The sequence below is a fragment of the Diadema antillarum genome, unplaced genomic scaffold (assembly GCF_040938485.1).
Source record: "Diadema antillarum isolate AM-2024a unplaced genomic scaffold, OU_Dant_1.0 scf00000017, whole genome shotgun sequence".
Classification (NCBI taxonomy): domain Eukaryota; kingdom Metazoa; phylum Echinodermata; class Echinoidea; order Diadematoida; family Diadematidae; genus Diadema; species Diadema antillarum.
In genome coordinates this window covers 99,283-121,497 of record NW_027270906.1, presented here as the reverse complement: position 1 = coordinate 121,497, position 22,215 = coordinate 99,283, and the positions used below count along the sequence as shown (strand labels likewise).

Genomic DNA, 22,215 nt, shown 5'->3' with positions numbered 1-22,215 from the left:
AGCCCGTTGAGGACAGGCTGATTTTGCTACAACATGTATTTCCCACAGACACCTGCTCAAGGCAGTGTACTCCTGACTAGTCCTCAATGGGTTAAATAAAGTTAATGAGTACATGCAATTGCAAATCAATGCTTCACTGGCCAATGTAATTGGTAAACTGAGAATAAGATGAATGACCGTTACTCACTGGCTTTTTTGAGTTGATCCCTGGCTTCTTTTCGTATCCTGGCGTTACGAACAAACCTCCACTCTCTCTTGTGATGTAGGGTGCTGAATGGATCCATCTCCTCAGGGGCCTGGAAAAGGATAATATCATCACAAACAACATTATCAACGCTTCATTACCAACATGAAATAAAATTTATTTGCCAAACAAACAAACAAACAAACAAACAAACATCGTCAACATAGTCACAACAGTCAATAGTTGAAGTACAGTTTGGCAAAAAAGAACCAGCTGTAGCGTGCAGGCTAGTCGGGCCAGTCCTTTCAATGATATAGATTATAACATAACATATAGTATTTACAATATCCACAAAAACAGTGGTATATGTACATATTTACAAGTTTTCTTGGGGGATCATTTCTACGTTATTTGATAAGAGATACTGAATTACCAACATGATAGCCATCATGCAATGAAGACAGTGAGGAAGAAATTGTTCATTCATCAAATAGTTCATTGTGTTGATTCTGTTGTCACTCACTGGTCCGCTACAAATACAGAACAAGATAAAATGCTTAAATTATTTGCCACAATCTGACTCTGAAGCGGGTTTGAGCATTCACACACTGAAATAAAATATAGCAAAGAAAAAACTGCTGAAAACTGCTTATCTAATAGAGGATTGCCAGTGGAGTAAGGAGTCAAAAGAGCCTTATATTACAATCCTCGCAGAATCTTTGTCAAAGGCTGTTTGTGTGATATTTCACACACTGCGTTTAATATGATTGACTTGAAATCTTGACATGCGTTTTTAATTGTTTCATCACCATTCAACAGTGGGGGGGGGGGGGGGTGCGGGTTAATATAGAAAAGAATGATACAATATGCTTGAGTAAGCAGCAGTTTTATGAATAACTAGTCTTGCAGGAAAAGAAAAGTGACAGGTACCAATGAGATTTCATCCACAAATTGGCATCCTCCTGATCCAGTGACAAGCATCAGGGGGCGTTTCATCAACGAGTTCGTCGGAGGTTTTCACCGACAAATTTGCTATCAGCCAATCAGACACAAGGATTTCAGTAGCTTTTAACAGTTGTCAGTGTAAATCACTGACAAAAAGTTTCATGAAACGGTCCCCAAAAATGATAATAATTCTAAAGCAAGATATTACTATTCCTATGGTCTTAGGATTTCCATAACTAATGTGATGAAAGTTGATGCCCTCAATTTAGAGGATGAATCTATATGTATGTTTTCAAAAGTGATTGCTAATTAATTGTACCATGCAGAAATAAATGAAATTAAATGAAAATGAAATTATGTCTAGCAACTACTAAAATTTGTTCATGGTGTGCTCTGCATCTCCTGATGGTTCAAAAGGTTATTCAGAAGTAATACACCATCAACAACTGCCTGGAGTCACCTACCTTCATCACAGACTTGGCAAAGTATTTACAGCACCATTCACTGAACTCTGTAGATATCAGCACATCCTTGTTTGTGGGACCCTCATCAACATCATCATAAGTCTGTGGAATCAGTAAGAGAGAAAGATGAGAATAAGACATATATATATCTACTGCCCTTTTCTCTGATGATAGTAAGGAGCACTTCCGGTAACATTCACGTAACAATCATACTTTGTTCCTAGTAAAAATATATGCAAAAGAACTGTCAATGAGAGCACCCTGAATGTTGTTCTACAACGCACAGTAATACCACCACCAATTGGTCAGGCCCTAAAAGGACATTGTAGTAACTTCCTCTACAGTCGGAGTTTACCAAATATGTCTGCATGGTGTTTATTTGTTTTTCTTGTTTCTTATGTTTTGGTTAAACTGGCAGAGATAATACATGAAGAAAACTCACCACAGTGGGCCCCTTGTCAAAGAGCTTCCTCGTCCTTGAGAAGTGGTGTGAGTACGGGTACTGGTGGCCAAGGGGAGGAGGGTTGGGGGGCCTCTCTGGTGGAGGTTGCTCCCCGGGCCTCAGTGGTACCGGGCGCATGATCTCATTTGGGATGTTGATGCTCTCGTCTGGTGGGGAGTCACTGTGGGGGACAGAGAAGGAAATATATTAATTACTCCTTAAATAGTTTGCAAACTTTTTGCATTACAAAGTGTATGTCTGTACACCTGGACAATTCACAAGAGGTACTAGGTGGGTGTGGCCATTCATTAAAAATTCTCTTACAAGTGTACCTCAGATACACAGTAGTTTGAAACAGTTTGTACTGTATGTCTGCAAAACTTCCCAAACTGAGCACAATATAACAATGATATCAATACTCACACATCCCATCTGGCACACTGCATGCAAAACTTCTATCAACCCTAACTTACAACTGTACCTGGGCTATTTAGCAAGCTTGAATTCCTGGGGGGTGGGGCCCATTATGGCCCCCCTTCAGATCTCAGCCGTTGATCGCGCAATCGCCGCAAAATTTTGCATGAACATAAAGCAGGATGTAATCTACAAGACTGTTAAGTTAGGTTTTCAAAACATTTGCATTTTCTATTTCAAATTAATTAATTATGCAAATATATGCAAACAACCTCATTTTCGTCTGTAATTGGCTTATAAAAGCTTATGGAATGCTGATGTTTGGTGTGAATATTCCTAGTGACATTCCGAACATTTGTGCGTAAAAAAAATTCAGTTTCAAAATTAATTTCTTATGTTTTTTATTGTTTTATCATTTTTTTATGCATTTCTTTGTTTTTTCAAACTTTTGCTTTTGTTGTTTTTTGCAGCAGAATTTGTCATACACATCTTTAGAAGCATAATCATACTAAAATACATTTATTTCAGCCATTAGAATTAAAAATATGAATCTTTACATGAATTAATTGAAAAAACACAATTGGTATTGACTTTGTACACAAAATCACGTTTTTGAGCAATTTTGGAATTGACGAAAATTCTTTGAAGGGGCGTGGCTTCGGAACGGTATGCCTGGGCGCGACAAATTTGGTCTCAAAAGTTGCGTGAGACTTTAAAGTAAATAGTCCGCGAGCGGCGCGGTCAAAAAGCTTTGCTCAGCGGAATGGTCGCGGAATTCGTCGAGGGGGGGCCATTATGGCCCCCCCCCCCAGGTAAGTTAGGGTTAAATGGTATGTGACAGAATTCATGGTTTGCAAATTTCAATGTATGATGAAGTACTCTCCACATTCAACTTATTTGAAATATTTCTGGTGGAAGAGAACCACCTCAGCAGCTAAACGTGTCATCAAATGAGCATGAAGCCTAGCAGAGCAATTGATATTCATAATGCTGCTTACATCACTGTAACAGACTTACCTGTTTGATATTACATCTAAATAGGTTTATGTGACAGGTTATAAGAATCCCACAGGTCAAGGGCAGATACGCCATGGCTAGACAACTCAGCACAAACCAATTTCATATATGTTAAACAAAATCCACACAATTGGTTATTCCACAGTGATTCATATCCTTCCTTTTGCAGTAACAAAGTAGCATTAACCTATATAGGAGCTGATTTTGTGTACGTTAGCATTTTGTCCAAGGTTACAGTGGATTTGATTAGGCATGTTGGCTACATTTGTAAAACCAAACAGGCTGCAGTTCAGACACTGTGCAAACATTCCAATAACTTCATGAATTGTGCGCCAGTCCGGTGAGTACACCAACAGAAACTAGGCTATGAACCGAGCCAATCAACCGAGAGACTAGGGCACCATTTCATAAAAAGTTGATATGATAGCAACTCTTGCTGGAATGACAATTGTCATAGTAACGACAAGAATCCAGCTTCCAGATTGGCTGTTACTATTGGAAGTTGTCATTCCACCAAGAGTTGTCATCCTAATATCTTTTATGAAATGGGGCCCAGGCTTACCTCATGGCTTGAGGCTGGATTGCTGTCTGGTTCCTGGTAGGACTCGATGGAGCTGAGGCTGTCCTCCTGCTATCTCGCATCTGTTGTGGTTTGGTCGTTATGGTGGCCTGTAGAACAACACATGTATTCAGCATCACTCAAAGCAAATGACTGGGAGAAAAACGAGGTTTGGGCAATAATAATAATATAAAGGCGACTCCCATTACGATGAAGTCCTTGGGACATGCAATATCCTTCTGTTATATCAAAATTTGGTTATAGCCAAACAATAAAGTATATAAAGATATATAAATAACAACTTTTGGAACAAGTTTCACTTTGTGGTAACAAGATCTTTGGTAACACCATGATCAGGAGCGCACTGTATCAAGGAATTTTATTCGTCTGATACACTCACCTACACTACACAACCTAGAACATTATTCTAATATTCCCAGATATGACTACAGAGACACATTGGAGGGTACAATACATTGAGGACACACTGATAAGTCCTGAGAACTACACTGCCGTTGTTTAGATTTTGCTTCTGGAACTATTGGTCCTTGTCTTACCTTCAGGTTGACCGCATTGACCAGGGTCTGGGCCAAGTTTTTGACCTCTGGATGTGGGTCTTGTGTGAGGAGGAGAATGACCCTCCAGATCTGGACGAAGATGTTGGAGCTGAAGACAGTGGTCAGTGAGCCAGTGGACGGTACTCTGGAAAACTATATGAAAAGACAGTTATTCTATTTTCACTTATGAAATAACTTTTTCATTTATAAAACATCAAATTCTAGCAAAGTTACAATCATTTCATTCACATCTGTAATCTCTTCATGATTACATCCTTACATATAAGCAGTTCACATCCTGTCTTTCTCTCCCTTCATCTACCAGTACGAATCTTAACCCATTGAGGACGGCCTGATTTTGCTATAACATGCATTTCCCATAGACACCTGCCCAGTAAACTTAGGACTCGTCTTCAACAGGTTAAGCCACAGGAATCACTTCACCGTTCAACATTGTTCATTATAAAATGGCTACATGGATCCTACTGCCGAGAGCAATCACGTGAAACCATTTTATAAAGCATATATTCAAGTACGGGATGTTATGGAGATGCAGCTCACTCTCGGGTATTTACGTCATGCTGACAGTACATCACTCATCTATGCCTCGTGCATGCTACACCATAGTAAATACCCTCAAGTGCGCTGCATCTCTACTTAAGCCCTCTCTATTGTGCATTATTTGTATATCTTTTGCCACAAATGATAAACTGCACATGTACCTCTCTTCTTGCTCTTCATCTTGATATCATATTTACATCATCATGAACAAATTGGTAAAAAGTGACCCTCATTTTCTTCCTTCATACTTCACTCCAACATTAACTCCTTTAGGACAGACTGATTTTGCTACAATGCGCATTTCCCATAGACACCTGCCCGACTATACTCGGGACTCATCCTCAAGTGTTAAACATCCTTTCACTATGAATAAATGGCTTCTCTATCCCAGCCACCACTACATCCTCTCTCACCTTTCCCAGAGGGTTGGGCGGGGTCAGGAAGTCCCCCTGGCTCTGTGTTCCCATGGAGTTGATGCTGCCGGAGGAACCACTCGTGCCACTGCTGGAGGGCGACCTTGACCCTGGAGGAACTGCAAGGCGAGAAGGTCAAAGTTTGCTGGTAAGTTTTCTTAACACACGAGTGCTTACCACAGAGGTTGAGGGTGGGACTACATATATTGGTGGTATATTAAGAGCTGTGGCATTTGCATGCATTTTGATTTAGCAGTCGTTGTTTGTACAGAGGCATGACTAGAATGCATTCCAGCGTTGGATCATTTTGGGGAAAGCAGACAGTCCTCCAGTAGAACAAGTCACAACAATTACTTCTGGGTCTGAATATGAAGTTTCTACAAGTAAGGCAGCTCTTCATCTTTGTAGCAACACTATACATGCCAGGCAAGGAAAAGGGGATTTTTAAAGAACATTTTGACTCATTTCTGCTACACCAGGATCAGGGTTGATCTATGCTAAGCTATGCCGAGACCAGCTGCTATCTGAAGGTGAAATTTCAGCTATCTAGAGAGAAAGGCCTACATATGTATCTCCCATTGAAATTTCCTAGAATTGATGAGGCTGTGAAAAGGCTGCTCAGTCTCATTTTTTGAAGCTGATCACATGGTCACAGAGCTCTCTGCAACTGTCATGCCAATGGTTCAAGTTTAGCCACACCCTTTCCTTCACTGGCCAGGAGCTCACACCTGCAGTATCTCATCACCAACCAATCACAGTGAGAGCTTCTCTTGGTGGGTGTGGCCATATCTGATATGGTCCAATGAAAACTACCATAGTAATACAAATCTAGGCCTCCTGGGTTCTTGGTGTCTGAAACCAGTGATGCCAAGAAAGAAAGATACATGGTTACGCTTGAGACAGTCATGCAGACAGAGAACGGTAACATTACTCTACGAGGCAGAAATGGAACTGACATGCAAACAGCATCATGCTTTGTTTTCCAGAAAGAGAGCTACACTGATCAACAAGCAATATATTTGTAGAAACAATGCTCATGCAAACACAGCAGGAAAATTTTTTTTTTCCACACAAGCTTAGCTTTGCTTTGTCTGCATTTTGAAAAACATGCTATGCAACAAGTAACAAGTGTTTCCATGTGAAATGATGCAAGCCTTTTTTTTCCACGTTCCTAAAGAAAATATCCTAAGGAAAACACATAATTAGTGAAAAACTTTAATACCATGCACTAGAATTAGCTTCTTCTTTAAAAAAAAGAAAAGAAAAAAAAAGGTTAAATGCTATACTGTTTGAAATAACAAGACATAAATATCAATCTCTATAAACTGTTGGCACAATTGATCATTAGATGTTACATTCACTGTGGAATTAAGATGAAATAATAGCCAGAACCACAGTAACGTCTGCTGCATCAATCCTAAGAGATATAAGGAGTAAATAGTGTTAAAGTAGGCACTGTAGTAGTAGTAGTCTTAGTAGCAGTTTTGTTTTTCAATGGCAGTATAAACAGTATGTGGTAAACATTAGTAAACACTGTACCCTGACAAGAAAGCATCTTAAAACAAAGAGTGTTATGTACTGTCTTCTAGCCCAGTTGATTCTCTGAGTTAGATTTACATGGAAACAGACAGGTTACACACACATAAATGAGAAGCGTCATAAGTAGGAAGAAAAATCAAGCTTAAAAAGAACGGCTGAGTTTTGATACTCATCAAATAATCCCATTGCTGGGTGTCTCATTTTCATTATAAAGATAAGGTTTATCCAAAAATCACATTCAAATAACAATACACTAATAACACTAATATAACTTTGAACAAGAGGCGAATGTTTGCTGGGTAGTGAGTAACACTTACAAACATTTGCTTGCAAGTGAAGAGGCTAAACATCCACACTGATTTTATGTGGCGGAGAAATTGTCAAGCAACATTAAACATTCATGCATACTGGCGTGACCGAGTGTCTGAACATTATGGGGCAAGGCATATAGCATGAGACCACCGGTGAGTCAAGATGAATACAGATATCAGGCAATAAGATGAAGGATGTGCAAAGATGCCATTGCAGGAGTGCTTGACCCATGCAATCATTCTCAGGTGATTCATGACAGGGTTACATTACTGGTCCCCTCGGTGGCAAATCTTGTAGCTGTCTATGAAAAAAATGCTCATGAATGTATAATGCAATTTAGTTTATAAACTGTGCCTTAAACCATCCCATCCATGATTAGCAAGAGGTATTGGATACTATCTTCAGGTCAATGCAGGTCTGCAAACATTCCCACATCCAAATCAGGGAGATTCCACACAGCAATCAGGGAGATATCTGTGTGTTACATGCATTTCAATGGGCGAAAGTAATTCCCAAATAAGGGGGATTTTAATATTCTCTTATTTAGACACGAACAGATTTTGACATTTTCAGGGAGACTCCTGCAGAATCAGGGAGACTCGGCAGCTCTGAAAATGTGTATGCCAAAGAACAATTCCTCAATTATTGGAAGCAAGTCGTACCAGCAAGTCTCTTTGGCTAACAACATTTCTTTCAAGGGCATTATCATACACATACCCCAAATTAATGCCCAACAGACACTTCACACTGTATCCTGGCACTTGTGATGTTAAAAACCAGAATTCATAGACCTTATAATCAGATCATCCCCCCCCCTTTTTTTTTTAAGCTACAGCAATCTTGACAGTGAGGACTGCATAAAATAATCCATCCACAGCATCCAAATTTTGAATTGCACCCAGAATCATATAACAAATGACTTCATTTTTCACAAGTGCCATAAGACTGACGTGAGCTCTTAGAGGTTTTCTGGAGATCTTTTGTGTTCAATATAGTCAAGAGCTTCTGAGAGTGATCCGAGAGTGTTTCAACAAACTTCTAGCTCACTCCATCAGAGATCTATGATACTCGGGTGACAGCCCTCTCACATGAAATTAAAGAAGTTTCACCCAGCTTCTGGTATTACATTAAATAATCATTGTCTTCTATTACAAAAAACCCCAACAACATACAAACAAAAAACACTCATAGAAATAAACCAGCTAAAACTGAATGACAAATTGGGATAATACATTAAAACATAATGAACACAAAGTAGGAAAACAATCGAGTTAAATATTGTGAATATACATAGGAAAATAAGGGAGGAGATGTCAAAGATATATCTGTTGTTTAGACACTAGACTCTCAAAAAGTGATGTTCAAGTTTCTCCCAGGTTTAAGTTGGATTTGTTGGTCAAACTCACAATGCAAGGTGTATTATCATTTTGTGGTATGGTTTCCCTGTACCAAATTTGTGTGAATTCCACTGCCTGTTTCATAACTTGTCATTCAAAATAACACACGTTATTCAGTTGTCCTTTGACCTGTGAACTAAAATCACATCATTTCAGCTTGGTATGGTTATCTCAACATGGATCAACCAGAGATCTCATGCCATGATCTGGGTGGAGCTAGAACGAGAAATGCTCGTGCATGGGATGGCTGGATAAATTATTAGCAGACTGCATTTGGCACCCGTCCGTGACAACGGCCTGAAAATAGAGAAGCATCCGTGATTGGTTATGAGAGGATGGATGGGTGTATGTGTGTATGAATGTCTGTTTGTTTGTCTATGTGCATGTGTGTGAGAGAGATACAGGAGATATAAACAGACAGACAGACGGATGGACAAACAGAGAGAGGTATGGTGACATTGGAGGAAGGAAAAAATTATAAGCATCTGAAATCAGAATGTGAGAAATGGGCAGCGATACCATTCAGGTGCTGAAGGTTGTTTCCGCTGGAGGTACGGGGGAGGACCGACGTGGCCTTCCTCACACTCATTACGGCTACAGAGGCCCGACGTAGATGGTCTGGAAGTGGGGGGAGGGAGAGCCCTTTTAACACAAACTTTGGCCAACTAACTTTCAGATGGATCCATTTGAATCGCATTGCAAGATCTTTCATTTCATGTACCCAAAGTTAACTTGACACACATACACTGGAGTCAAAATCAACCTGTCCCAATTAGGCAAGTAGCCTTCATTTGTGAACATGGATTTTGTGCTGAGCCTACAAACTGCTGTGTGTGTATCTATGGAAAGTTCCTATGAAAACACCCACGGTACAAAGACATCATCTTTTTCAGGATTAATTTTTTTTAAATTGCTTTATATTTTTTAAGAATGAATCCAAGTCACAATAGTCCCCACTGATATTACGTCATAACCTGGAGAATATTACTGTCTTTTATTAACATTTATCCTTATCAAGACTGATTTTTCTTATTTTTGAACTTGAAGGAAAATTTGACACTGAAATGGCGTTAGGCACTAAGTACTAGTCAACCACGCAAGAATCACATTGAAGTTAATTTACCCCAAATGTTTGCTCAAAGCTCACCCAAAGAACCTTCCAAAAACCATACTCTGGACAAATATTCCTCTACTGGTCTGTCTTTGAAGATATTAAACTGAATAACTCTCGAGTCATCACCCATCTACAGCCTACAAATCTTTCCTTACTTTTACGTTACAGCTCAACCTACAAAATTCTGAATCCTTGCCATATTGCCAGTATTACTAGCACATAAACCTTAACAGTAAACCCATGTTTCCAAAAAACTGAAAACAGTGAGGGCATGGTCACTTTCATCAACTTGGGACATGATTTCATTCATTCTGAAACAAAATTTTGGGTAAATGAATAAAAATCAAAAGAGAAACTACAAAAGTGGTAATGATACGGGAAATTGAAGCAGAGAAAGATGACAATCTTTCCATGAGGAGAGGGGGAAAGATGAAAGAAAAAAGACCAAGAAAACTGAAAAATGCTGCCGTTATCAGATCAGATCATTTTACATTTGCAAAGTTCGTTTGAAAAATCATCCCACGGCATCAAGTACAATGACAATTCAGACAAATTGCACAATGCACACTTCATTGCTGGAAGACAAAGGCAAATAAAGAATAAGAGTAATGTGTCCTAATGAAAGCCAAGAACTTTCTGGGTTCATATTCCTTTAGAAAAACCTTATGCAAATGGAAGCAAAGTTTGTCACTTGAGTGAAAGCTTTGTTCAGTTCTTGTCATTAGCATGATATTTCAAAGGCACACCATTGCACACAATGTTCTATGCTACCCTACTTTCATTAAAGCCCTACAATGGCATCACAAATAAATCTGCTTGTTAGGAATGAAGTTGTTATTGACACACCACACTAAAATGCAGTATGGGTATACATTTCCTTGGTATTTGATGTGTTGCACATTAAGGGAATATAGGACAATATACTGCAGGTCGACATTTAGTATTAAAACTCGTATATACACACAGACAGCCATGGAATACACATCACTACCTACTGCACTCTAGGCTTACACTATGACTGACTTACCTGCTTCTCACACAATCTACTGTATGAGCTGTTACTTTCGCGAGGGTTTAATTTTCGCGAATTTCGCGAATCACAGTTGGACCGCGAATTTATCAACACGCGAAAATGTCACCATACACTATTATAAAGGTAGTAGTGCGTTTATGAAGGCCTCTGCGTCAATTCGCAAAAATGTCTGTGAACTCCTCATTCGCAAAAATATCTGTACGCGAAAATAACAGCGTATACAGTACCATACCTCCTGCAGAATGGTTGTTCCACCCATAATTCCCTGGATTCCTTGAGTTTACTTCAGTGACTGTCCACAATGCATTTTTTCCCTCTGTTTTGCAAGTAATGTGAGCTCTCTTTGCGATTTTTCTAACAAGATTTTATAAATACTTTTCTCTTTATCAACTTCTCCGTTCCTTAATGCTTTGATGTGCTCATGACTGCAAATACACTTCCATAGCATCAAGTTCACATATGACAATATGCTGTGACTGTTTTGTAACACCAGCTACAGCCCTTCATGAATAGATAGATACACATGTCATGCAAACACACACAAACTATGATAATGACTAAACATTCAAGACCCCTCTTCAAGTATAAGAGTTTCTTGTTCATGCTTTAGTTGGCATGCTTACCCATATCCTGATGCATATATTTTTTTTAACATAGATTTAATGTCAGTCATTGCATGCTAAACAGGCAGAAAAAAACAACAACCCCAGAACCAACAACATGGTAGTCATATATTCCCTGTTGGAGAATAGCTGACTTCACTGAAAAGATTTCAAATTTCAAACGTAATGCACTTACTTCCCTATTCCCTACATCTCTCTCTCTCTCTTCTGTCAGTCTCTTCATATATATCACATATTTAATGTAATATATATCAAATATTTAATGTAATATATTTAACTATTTGATAAAACATCACTTTCATCACATACTCCCCCTTACTACTTGATATTTTAGAAAGCCACATGTTTACCACCTCCCGTTTTTCAAAATTTAGCACTTATTTATTTTTCAGTAGCTGTTGAATAGAGTGATGTATTGAAAGAAATGTGCATTGTACCAGAAAACAGCAATATCATATTTCCTGTTTATCCAGAGAAGGCTTCTATGAAATTTATCAAAACAGAAAGAAGACTGAATCCGTGAGACATAAAACTGAAGAAATATCTAGTTCTACCCTGGCAGGTTTTAAAGGTACTCTTCACCATTAAAAAAATGTTCAAGATATCACATTGGATGCATGTGTGTAGGTCAGTTGTATCACAAAACATCCTACCACGTAAAAATTTTGCAATAAAGCCTAACAAGATATCACTATTTTCTCACTAAACCATACCTGTAGACGGTTTAGTCTAAAAAAATTTTATTATAACTATTGTTCACATTTTGTATATTTAACAATGCTAAACATCAATTATACTGATTCAAATTTTTACATTGGTTGTTTCTATCCCTAACTCACATTTTAGAACTATTTTGAAGCACTGAATCTGGGTTTTTGTTTCTTATGCAAATGGCAAACAATGCCTTTAACTATGCAAAATGCCATTCCTTTGTGTTTTCTTTTCACTGCAAAATCAACATAAAGTGCTATTTGCAAGTTCTAAAATAATGCATGTGTCACGAATTCTATAAAACTAATAAGTTGGTACAATGATTTTAGCTGATATTTGACTAACATAAATCTACAAATAAACAAAACTACAACACAAATATGGCACTTAACAAAATCAAAGCAAACAAATAAATACATCTAATCTGTGGTATTTCTAATCACAGATCAAATAAGTCAGCTCAAAACAAAAGGAACAAAAGTTGGCAAAACAAAACATAATATGTGAATACTCAGCTAGGCACTATTGATTGGAGGGGCTGTGTGAAGTTGGCGCTGAGCTGAAAACTATTTGATTTTTCTTTTTTGGTGATGGTGGTGGTGGAGGTGTCAGTGTGTCTATTCGGTGCCAAATCATGAACGAGATCTCTGTACCATTTGGTCTGAGTGAGTCATGGACCACAAGCCACCCACCAGACGTGACAGCAGCACCCAGCGGTGCCCGGTTCTCGTCCGAACTCTGCTCCTCCTCGATCATCTGCCGAGCGATGGCGGCAAACTGTGCCTCAGACTGCTTGATCAGCTGGTAAAGCGCCACCACCAGTTCCTGGATGGGAGAGTGAAGACAAGTACATTGTAATGCATTTATACCTCTCTTGGAAGTGGTTAGAGATTTTTCATCAGTCATAATGCTACTCCAGAGTACAAGGTGAGCAAAGAACAGGACAAGAAGAAATAGAAATTGAAGATAAGTAAGAACATTGCTGCTTACATGAAACATGAGGATGGAGCAATCATTGATCTATTCAATTCATCACAAACACGGGCAAGAACATAAACTCTCACAGACTGTCCAATTCTTCTCAAACTTCACTGTTGTGTTTGGCTAAAATTGCTGCATTGACTCAATGTGAATATACTGTATATTTGGCTTTCATTCTCATTTAACTCTCTTTTTTCTCGGGGGGGGGGGGGGGGGGAGGGGATATTTAACGGACAGCACACAAACCTTTCTGACGATGACACTCCCATCGCTGGCAGCTGACAGTAGGGTGGCTCCAACGTTATGATTGATGGTCATTGCATGGTCAGTCTTGTCTGACCCATTGCCAATGAATGTCCCCAGAGCTATGGTGGCTGCTGCTCTTACCTGCAGTTTGACCATTGGGAGAAGTTACTGAAAGAGCTACAAATTGACAAAGGTGAACAAAACTGCTCTGATACTTTACATCACAGCATGCAGAATAATGATATATCAACAAGCTCTCATGGATAAGTGAATCCATATGACTTTTCAGAGTGATAAGGTTAGGGTTTAATCTGTCACAATGTAACACTTCTCAGGCAAATCCCGATAAGCTCAAGGAAAGGACAGTGGGTCAAACTGAGCTGCAGGACCCACTGAATTTTACAAACATTGTTGTTCCAAACAAAATTATAGGGAGAGGCTTCACCAGCCAAAACTTCTAACTTCAACGCTTGCTCAAAAGAATATTTGTCTTCCAATTAAAATCTACCTCTGGGATGGGATCATTGAGTAGCTTGTACAGCTTTTCATGGGCACTGTCTCTGACACCGCACCAACGGGCCGCGTTGTAGTTGGTCCACACCCTGGCTATGCAGAGGGCCAGCCACTGGCGTAGCAAGGGGTGGGGGTCATTCAGCTGCTCAAGACAGATGGCAATCACGTTGCCTTGGAAGGCGGCTTCCTGAGGTGGACACAGACGGACAGACATACAGACAGTCAGACAGACAGACAGATTGACATACAGACAAACAGACAGACAGACAGACAGATAGACAGACAGAACAAGGAATAGAAAGAGAATATAAAATATCAATAGATACAGAAAGAGTAAATAGATTGTGTGTGTATGTCAATACTCATATGGCCATATACCATGAAGCTCAAATTCCTTCTCTTGTGTCCACTACATTAGTTTTAATGTCTTTTTCCAAAATGCAAAGACATCAGGCATACCTTACAAGTTGCACATGATCAATACAGTATTTGTAAAACCAAAAAGGTGAGTATCTATCCAAATAACCCATCATAAATTTAACTTCACAAAAAAGTCAGTGAAGTCTCACATCCACACAATGCTAGCTAGGACCATATGCTGCATTTCAAAACACAGACAGAAATGCTGTCTTACAGATCTGCAACCTAGCTGCATGTATGACTCCATGGATGTGTTCATGTATAACATTACAAAAACTAGAAAAGCACTCTGAGAGCGCAGACCTCCGCAAACCAGCTACTTTCCACTGATGATCTTGCTCTTCCCAAAGAGATTTTTCTCCTCTCCACCACTGGGGAAAAGTTCTTTGGGCTCTTCCATAGAGATCAGTGATTTCCACCCATAGGTATACATGCTGAAAAATCGCCCGATTTCCCAATACAGAAGCCTTTGTTATGTCATAAACCCTCAGCTGCGCGGCGCGCCTCGCCCTAGCAGAAAGTGGAGCATGCACTTTAGTGTGCGCATGCAAACTTCAAATACGCGCAGCCTGAACAAGTTCATTGACCCTACCTGCCAAAATATCAAAAATCCTTCATAAATTCCCCAAAAATTCTCGGATCACTACCAAAATTTAATCATCTGTTACTTGTATCATTCTAAATCTTTCCTGCAAGTTTCATCCAAATCCGTTCACTACTTTTTGAGTTATTTTGCACACGGACAAACTAACTAACAAACAAACAAACGAACAAACAAACCAACGGAAACAAAAACATAACCTCCTCCCTTGGCAGAGGTAACAAAACCACAAATAATACAATCATTTCCAACATTTTCAATCAACTGCACCATGTTTAATTGTCACAGGACAGGAATTACCAGCAGTATTATATCAAACCATTTGGGGCTCTTGGTAGGGGTGGGGAGACCATAAAATTCTGCCTTCATTTACCTGTCCATTCGGATAGTCTTCTACAATCATCGCCAGCACAAAGGCAGCCATAGTTCGATGCTCAGCCTGATGAGATGGAGAAAAGAGATACGCAAACAAAGATGTATTTAGTCACCCAAATTACACTACAATGGCTTCATATATCTCAATCTGTAATAACTTCTGAAAAACACATCAAACCTTGATAATGAATAGAAACATCAGTCACATCTTATGTCATCCATGATTACATAGATTACTTACATGACATTGTATTCTTGCTTTACAAATCAAATCACACACAACACAAGACTTTCTAGATCTCTTGATCTCTCTGTTCATTCATACATCGGTCTTCTTCTTCTGACTCGTAGTTACTGTACTGGCATATATCATATTCCAATCGTATTAATCATTTAATTTCCATAGGAAGTAAAGAGTACTTGCGAAATCCTAGTTATTATCTCTTGCCAGCAAGATTATGACTCCAAAAGATCCAGCTTTACACACTAAACTTTTGACATCCTCAAAATGGATCTCCTTTGTAGTTTACATAACCATTACAGTCAGTTGGTAAACTGGAGACAATGTAATCACGAACATGTGCACAATATTACGTGCATGTAGCGCACATCCCAAGCGTGAATTGTGACGTAACTTGCAGCCAGGGTCCAGAGCCTGCTCTAAAGCTTAGGAGGTTGTAGAGATATACATGTTCTCTGGTGCTACTTTAACCTTATTTTTTTGAACATATATGACAAAACTTAACTACAGGAGGAGAAAGTTAGAACTCGAGCATTAAAAAAAAAAGTGTCTAAAAGGAAACCAAAACCCAAAGAGAAATGTGGATTGAGTGAGAGCAGCAACATTAGTAGAACACATCAGTGAGAATTTGAGAAAATCGGACAATCAATGCAAAAGTTATGAATTTTTAATGTTTGGTGTTGGAACTGCTGGATGAAGAGACTACTAGAGGTTATGATGTCATGTGTGGACAACAATATAAAGAAGAACTAGACTTAGAATTTGTCAACACTGACAAATTAGGTGATCCGATCTGTTTGGAAATCAATGATGTGAGTCCTGATCCAAATAGGCATGACCATACAGGATTTATCGGTGTTGAGGGGACATTGGCCGTGTGATGTTTGGATTCTCATTTAGAAAAGGGAGTCAGACCTGCCATCTTTGGTACCGAATTTGGTATACAGTAACGAAGATACAGAATGAAGTATATAATATGACCTTTGACCCCACTTTGCACACCCAAGATGACATCTGAGCAAAAAGTGGTTATTTTGTGAAATGATTCTTGTAACATGGTCTTTGCGTGTGCAAAATGTGGAAAAGATAGGACATGTATTCACCAAGATACAGGATGGAACATTTTTTAGCTTTGACCCTAATTTACATAACCAAGATGGTGTCCGATAAAGTAGCTGTTATTTTTATGAAATAATGTATGTGACATGAACTAAACATGTGCAAAATATGGGGGTAATAGGAATGTCTTTCTTGAGTTATTGCAAAGAAAGTTGCAAAAAGAAAGAAATATGAAAAAAATACATCGAAGCTAAGTTTTAATTTTAGCAAAGTTTTATGACGTGATTTCGATGTCGTATGAATAAACGAAGGGCACATAACGATAGCGCAAAGTCTCGGCTACAACATATTAAAATCTGGGTGAAACTCATCGAAGGGTCAGTGAGCTAGTGCTCAATAAAATCATGTAAATTTTCACATCTAGAAAAATTCCCTCCCATAGAGATAACACGTCATTACGAAGATACAGAAAGAAGTACATATGACCTTTGACCCAACTTTGCACAGACAAGATGGCATCTGAGCAAAAAAAAAACCGGTTATGTTGTGAAATTCAATACATCAAAGATAAGCTTATTTCAACCACGTTTTTTGACATGATTTCGTCTTCGTATGAAAAACAAAGGGCACACTAGCGATAGCGCAAAGTCTCAGCTACAACATATTAAAATCTGGGAGGAATTCACCGAAGGGTAAATGAGCTAGTGCTCGATAAAGACAATCATGTCAATTTTCGCATCTAGAAAAAATTCCCTCCCATAGAGATAACACGTCATAACGAAGATAGAGAAAAAAGTACATATGACCTTTGACTCCAATTTACACAGACAAGATGACATCTGAGCAAAAAGTAGTTATTTTGTAAACTGATCCTTGTAACATGGTCTTTGCGTGCGCAAAATATGGGAAAGATAGGACATGTATTCGCCAAGATACAGGATGAAACATTTATGACCTTTGACCCTAATTTACATACCCAAGATGATGTCCGATCAAGTAGTTGTTATTTTATGAAATAATGTACGTGACATGAACTAAACATGTGCTAAGAATGGGGTCATTGTTGTTGTTCATCTATTGCACAGAAAGTAGTAGAAAGAAAGGACAATAAAGAAAAAGGTTATGTTATTTTATAGAAATTTGAAGGAGAAACATAAAAAATCAGAGAAAGATAAAGTTAGGAAAGGATATTAAGACGAACTAAAAAAAATAAAAAAAGTGTTTAAAAAATATCAACAAAAAAAAATTGGCAGGAGTGACCTTCGAACCAGGGACCTTAGGATTACGAGTCGGATGCGCTATGCAATGACCTATTTGATGCTCCATAGGCCCTGTGTATTAAGCAAAATGACGCTGCATCGAAACCACGTGCCATTTTCAACAAAGTTTTTCGACGTGATGCCGACGTCGTATGAAAAAATGGAGGGCACATACACGATAGCCCAAAGTCTCAGCTATAACATACTAAAATCTGGGAAAAATTTACCAAAGCATAAGTGAGCTAGTGCTCGAAAAAGATAGTAATGTCAATTTTCACTGCCAGAAAAACTGCTCTCCCATAGAGATAACACGTAAACTGGTCAAATTTTACAAGGATACTTTTAATCCATTTTTACGAGGTGATGACGTTATCTAATCAAAATGTTGTTATTACATTAATGAAAGAACATTTCGTAAGCTACAACATACTGAAATCTGGGTGAAAATTGGCGAAATTTAAGTGAGATACGCTCGAGTGAATTTGAAATTTGATGACGTCATTTTGAAAATTTACTTTTTTTACTTTATTAAGAAATTTGATATCTTTTAATCATTTTTTCAGTATCGCCAACCCATGAAATGACATGTACAACTCATCAGCTTTCAAAATATGTAAAGAAAATGGGGGGTCACCGTTCATCCTGACGAGTAAAATCAGATTTAAAATTGGCGGTTTTTTGGCATAGTTGCACTGTATATCGCCATTGACGCGCGCGCGGAATTTCAACTTTGACGGGCCCTTATGACGTCATATTGGGTCGGATTGACTTGAAACTTGATAGAAATATACCTTGACATTTCAGACATGCGATGCGTGTGAAAAAACGGGAAATTTCTGTTGCATTTGAGCTGTGCGTGCGTATATATACGCGCGCGTACGCGTCCGTCCAATTTTTTCAATTTTTCAAAAAATGCTCCAAATGGTCTGAAACGTGTGCAACAAAATTTTGAGCTCGATTTGAGCATACAAATATTTCAACGCGCGCGTACGCGCACGTTTTAAGGTATAGATAAATTTTGAGAATATGGGTAGAATGCGCTTGACTTGAAATATATGTGACGTAAATCTCATTGAAAAACTCCATTTCATTAATGAGATATGATTGAAAATGTGTTTTCATATAATGACGTCATAGTGACGTCAAGGTCGACTGATCACTTTGATTTTACTTCGATTGTCGTCTTTGGGACACGATACATATATGGTATAAGTTTAACATTCATAGGCAATGCACTTTCTGAGCTAATCCCTACACAACTTTTGCGGAGAAATAAAGAAGAAGAAAAAGAAGAAGAAGAAGAAAAACAAAGAATCAGTACAGATACAAAAGGTGATCCGAGAGGATTCTCGGATCACCTAATCACCTAATAAAGGGAATTCCACAAAAATTCATTTTTCATGAAAATTACACATTCCATCAACTTGATACTGACAATATGTTAAGGGGTGCAATTATTCCCCCTGCTTTCTGAAAGCAGTTAGTCAAGTGCTCTTTCATTATGCTAGAAAGTGAATTGTCCAATTTTCCTCAAACTTTCACTGATGTGTTCTACTAATGTTGCTGCTTTCACTCAATCCACATTTTTCTTTGGGTTTTGGTTTCCTACTAATGTTGCTGCTCTCACTCAATCCACATTTTTCTTTGGGTTTTGGTTTCCTTTCAGCGGGAGACAGACAGCTAGAGCGGTAGAAATTCAAACTCAAGTAGGAGAGTGGGGGACATTGTGAAAGTGACCTGAAAGGGAGAGATTTCCCACTGGAAGAGGAAAAGTTGGAGTCTCTGCTACACTTACCACCATGTAAGGATCCGCCAGGACAGACAGGAAGTACTTGTGGCCCGTATCCTTCACCAGGTCAGCATTACACGACTGTGAGAGAGAGACAATATACATCAAACAAGGCTGTAACAATCAATCATTACCCAACAACTAATCTGCTGTACAATGTTGCTACTCAATCCATGCAATACAATAAACTAACAGGGCATTACAGTGATGGTGTCTCTTGAAGCTAAATTCCACGAGGTTTTTAAGCTTTGAATGACACTAAAATAATGGGCACTCTCACAAAGAAATCTATGAAAATTGTGACCCTGCTTAACAGAAACCATTGGTGTATACTGCACATTACTTATCATTACTTACCACTACTTTGCTGTACATCATTTATGTTTAATCCAAGCAGTAGACTAATAGGGCTATACACTGATAGTGTCCCTTGAAGCTAAATTCTATTAAATTTGTACAGTGTGAATGCAACCAAAACAAGAAGATAACAAAAGATATCTATGAAAATTGTGACCCTGCTCAATAGTAACCATTGGTGGATACTAAGGTCATGGAAGTGATAAAGAGCAAGGCATAAAGTAATGTATGCATCAGGCACCCTGATGCATATATTACTTTACATTACAGGTCTCCAAGAGATCAAAATATTTACACATACACTCACATTAACAAAAATATTACATCTTTTGAAGGTTTCCAGTACAACAATTAGATCCACGAATCTTGTCCTGGTTATTTTAGGGTTGTTGTTTGTTTTTTTTTCCACTAAGATCTTGTATGCAACCCACTGATATGACAAGCAGAGCCCATCTACTAGCTCCATCTAATTCAACCGTTGTAAGTGGTAAACTCACCCTGTCTACAGCCAGAATCTTGGCCCAGATGAAGACTAAAAGAGGCCTCAGCTCTCTGGCGGAGCTCTGAAGGAGCTTCAGGACGTATGGGAAGATACCCACAGAGAGGGCCTGCAAGCAGAGCAAATAAAGCAAGTCGCAAGTATTTCAGACTGCGTGTGTTAAATGTCAGGCATTTCTCCACGGATGTTCCTTGTCATCACAGGTAAACATTTCATTGCAGGTGTATTCCTGTCCTTATAGGTACTGTTTACCATTGAGAGTAGTGATTTAAAATATGTTCGAGATATCACATTTGATGAATATGAGTACGACAGTCATATCACAAAACATCCTACCACATAAAAATTCTGCAATAAAGCCTTAACTATAAGGAGATGTCACTATTTTTCTCACTAAACAAAAACTGTAGAAGGTTTAGTCTAGAAACATTTTTATCATAACTACTGTTCACATTTTGTATATTTAACAATATTTAATATCAACCATACTGATTCAAATTTTTACATTGGTTGTTTCTGTAGCTATCCCTAACTCACATTTTAGAACTATTTTGAAGCACTAAAGCTGGGTTTTTGTTTCATCTGCAAATGGTTAATCATGCCTTTAAAATGTCCTTCTCCATTTCAAAAAATCAAACTAACTATTTTATTTTGTACAATGCAAAATCCAACAACAGTCATCAGGAAGTTTGATTCCATGTTGTGAGTGGAGTGACAGAAGGGCATTAACTCCATAAATTTGATACAGGAGTAACTCTCCTCTGGTTTGAAACTCTTCTTTGATGATACTATGGTTCTAAATCACATTACATGCAAGGTGAAAGACTCCCGTCAGTGGCAGATAGCCTCATACGCAAAGTCACTAGACAGAACCTGTCTCCCGGTCATCGCTACAACACCTGGTCATGTGATTTAGAAATCCCATTGGATACTGGTAAGCCTAACCCAACAACTTTCCAGGCATATGGACTGTCTGCATAGTTCAACACCTTGTCATACACATGTAACAAAACCTTGCACACCGGTCAAGTCACACACTCACCAGACTGACCGCCCATGGCCCCAGGTCCAGAAACCTTCCTAGGAGGTCCAAAGCTCGGGACCGATGCACTTGACTCAGAAGCACCTGTTACAAGGCAAGAGATACAGTAATTTGGACAGATATCTAGATGCCATTTCCATGAAAATTTTCATGACACACCGACATATTCATGAACATTAGTTTACCATACACAGCCATTAAATTGATTAGAATTAAGATTAACTGAAATATTTGACAAGTACCAGATATTGGCAAATTTTGGATGGATGGCAGCAGGAATGTCTTCCATTTTACACAAATGTCACATCAACAGTTTTGATTTACATTAGATGTAAAATTTCTCAGCTCATGACAATATTGTTAACTAATCATAGCTGATTTGTAAATGATAGGTGTGTGTCAAAGGCATGTGTAAATGAGAGGCAATGGGGGCTTTTAAGGGGTCTTTAAATGTGAGGCTATGGGGGTGGAGTTAATGGGGTCAGTAGATTAGAACCTAAGGGAGGAAGTGGGGTTAAAAGGGTTTGCATGTTGGATGTGATAAAGGA

General features: G+C 38.6%; 1 protein-coding gene across 1 annotated transcript in view; it reads right to left on the bottom strand.

Annotated features, from left to right (window-relative positions):
- LOC139725325 (regulatory-associated protein of mTOR-like) overlaps window positions 1-22,215 on the bottom strand; it is a 54,272-nt gene that overhangs the window by 12,306 nt on the left and 19,751 nt on the right. Inside the window, exons 11-25 of the mRNA XM_071636415.1 lie at window positions 21,668-21,751; window positions 20,624-20,734; window positions 19,776-19,850; window positions 15,420-15,485; window positions 14,021-14,212; window positions 13,513-13,653; window positions 12,825-13,110; window positions 9,324-9,422; window positions 6,256-6,408; window positions 5,557-5,693; window positions 4,583-4,735; window positions 4,029-4,135; window positions 2,036-2,216; window positions 1,594-1,695; window positions 188-296 (exon numbers count right to left, since the gene is read on the bottom strand). Of these exons, the coding sequence (XP_071492516.1) occupies window positions 188-296; window positions 1,594-1,695; window positions 2,036-2,216; window positions 4,029-4,135; window positions 4,583-4,735; window positions 5,557-5,693; window positions 6,256-6,408; window positions 9,324-9,422; window positions 12,825-13,110; window positions 13,513-13,653; window positions 14,021-14,212; window positions 15,420-15,485; window positions 19,776-19,850; window positions 20,624-20,734; window positions 21,668-21,751 (1,996 nt within the window). The remainder of the gene's footprint in view (window positions 1-187; window positions 297-1,593; window positions 1,696-2,035; window positions 2,217-4,028; window positions 4,136-4,582; window positions 4,736-5,556; window positions 5,694-6,255; window positions 6,409-9,323; window positions 9,423-12,824; window positions 13,111-13,512; window positions 13,654-14,020; window positions 14,213-15,419; window positions 15,486-19,775; window positions 19,851-20,623; window positions 20,735-21,667; window positions 21,752-22,215) is intronic.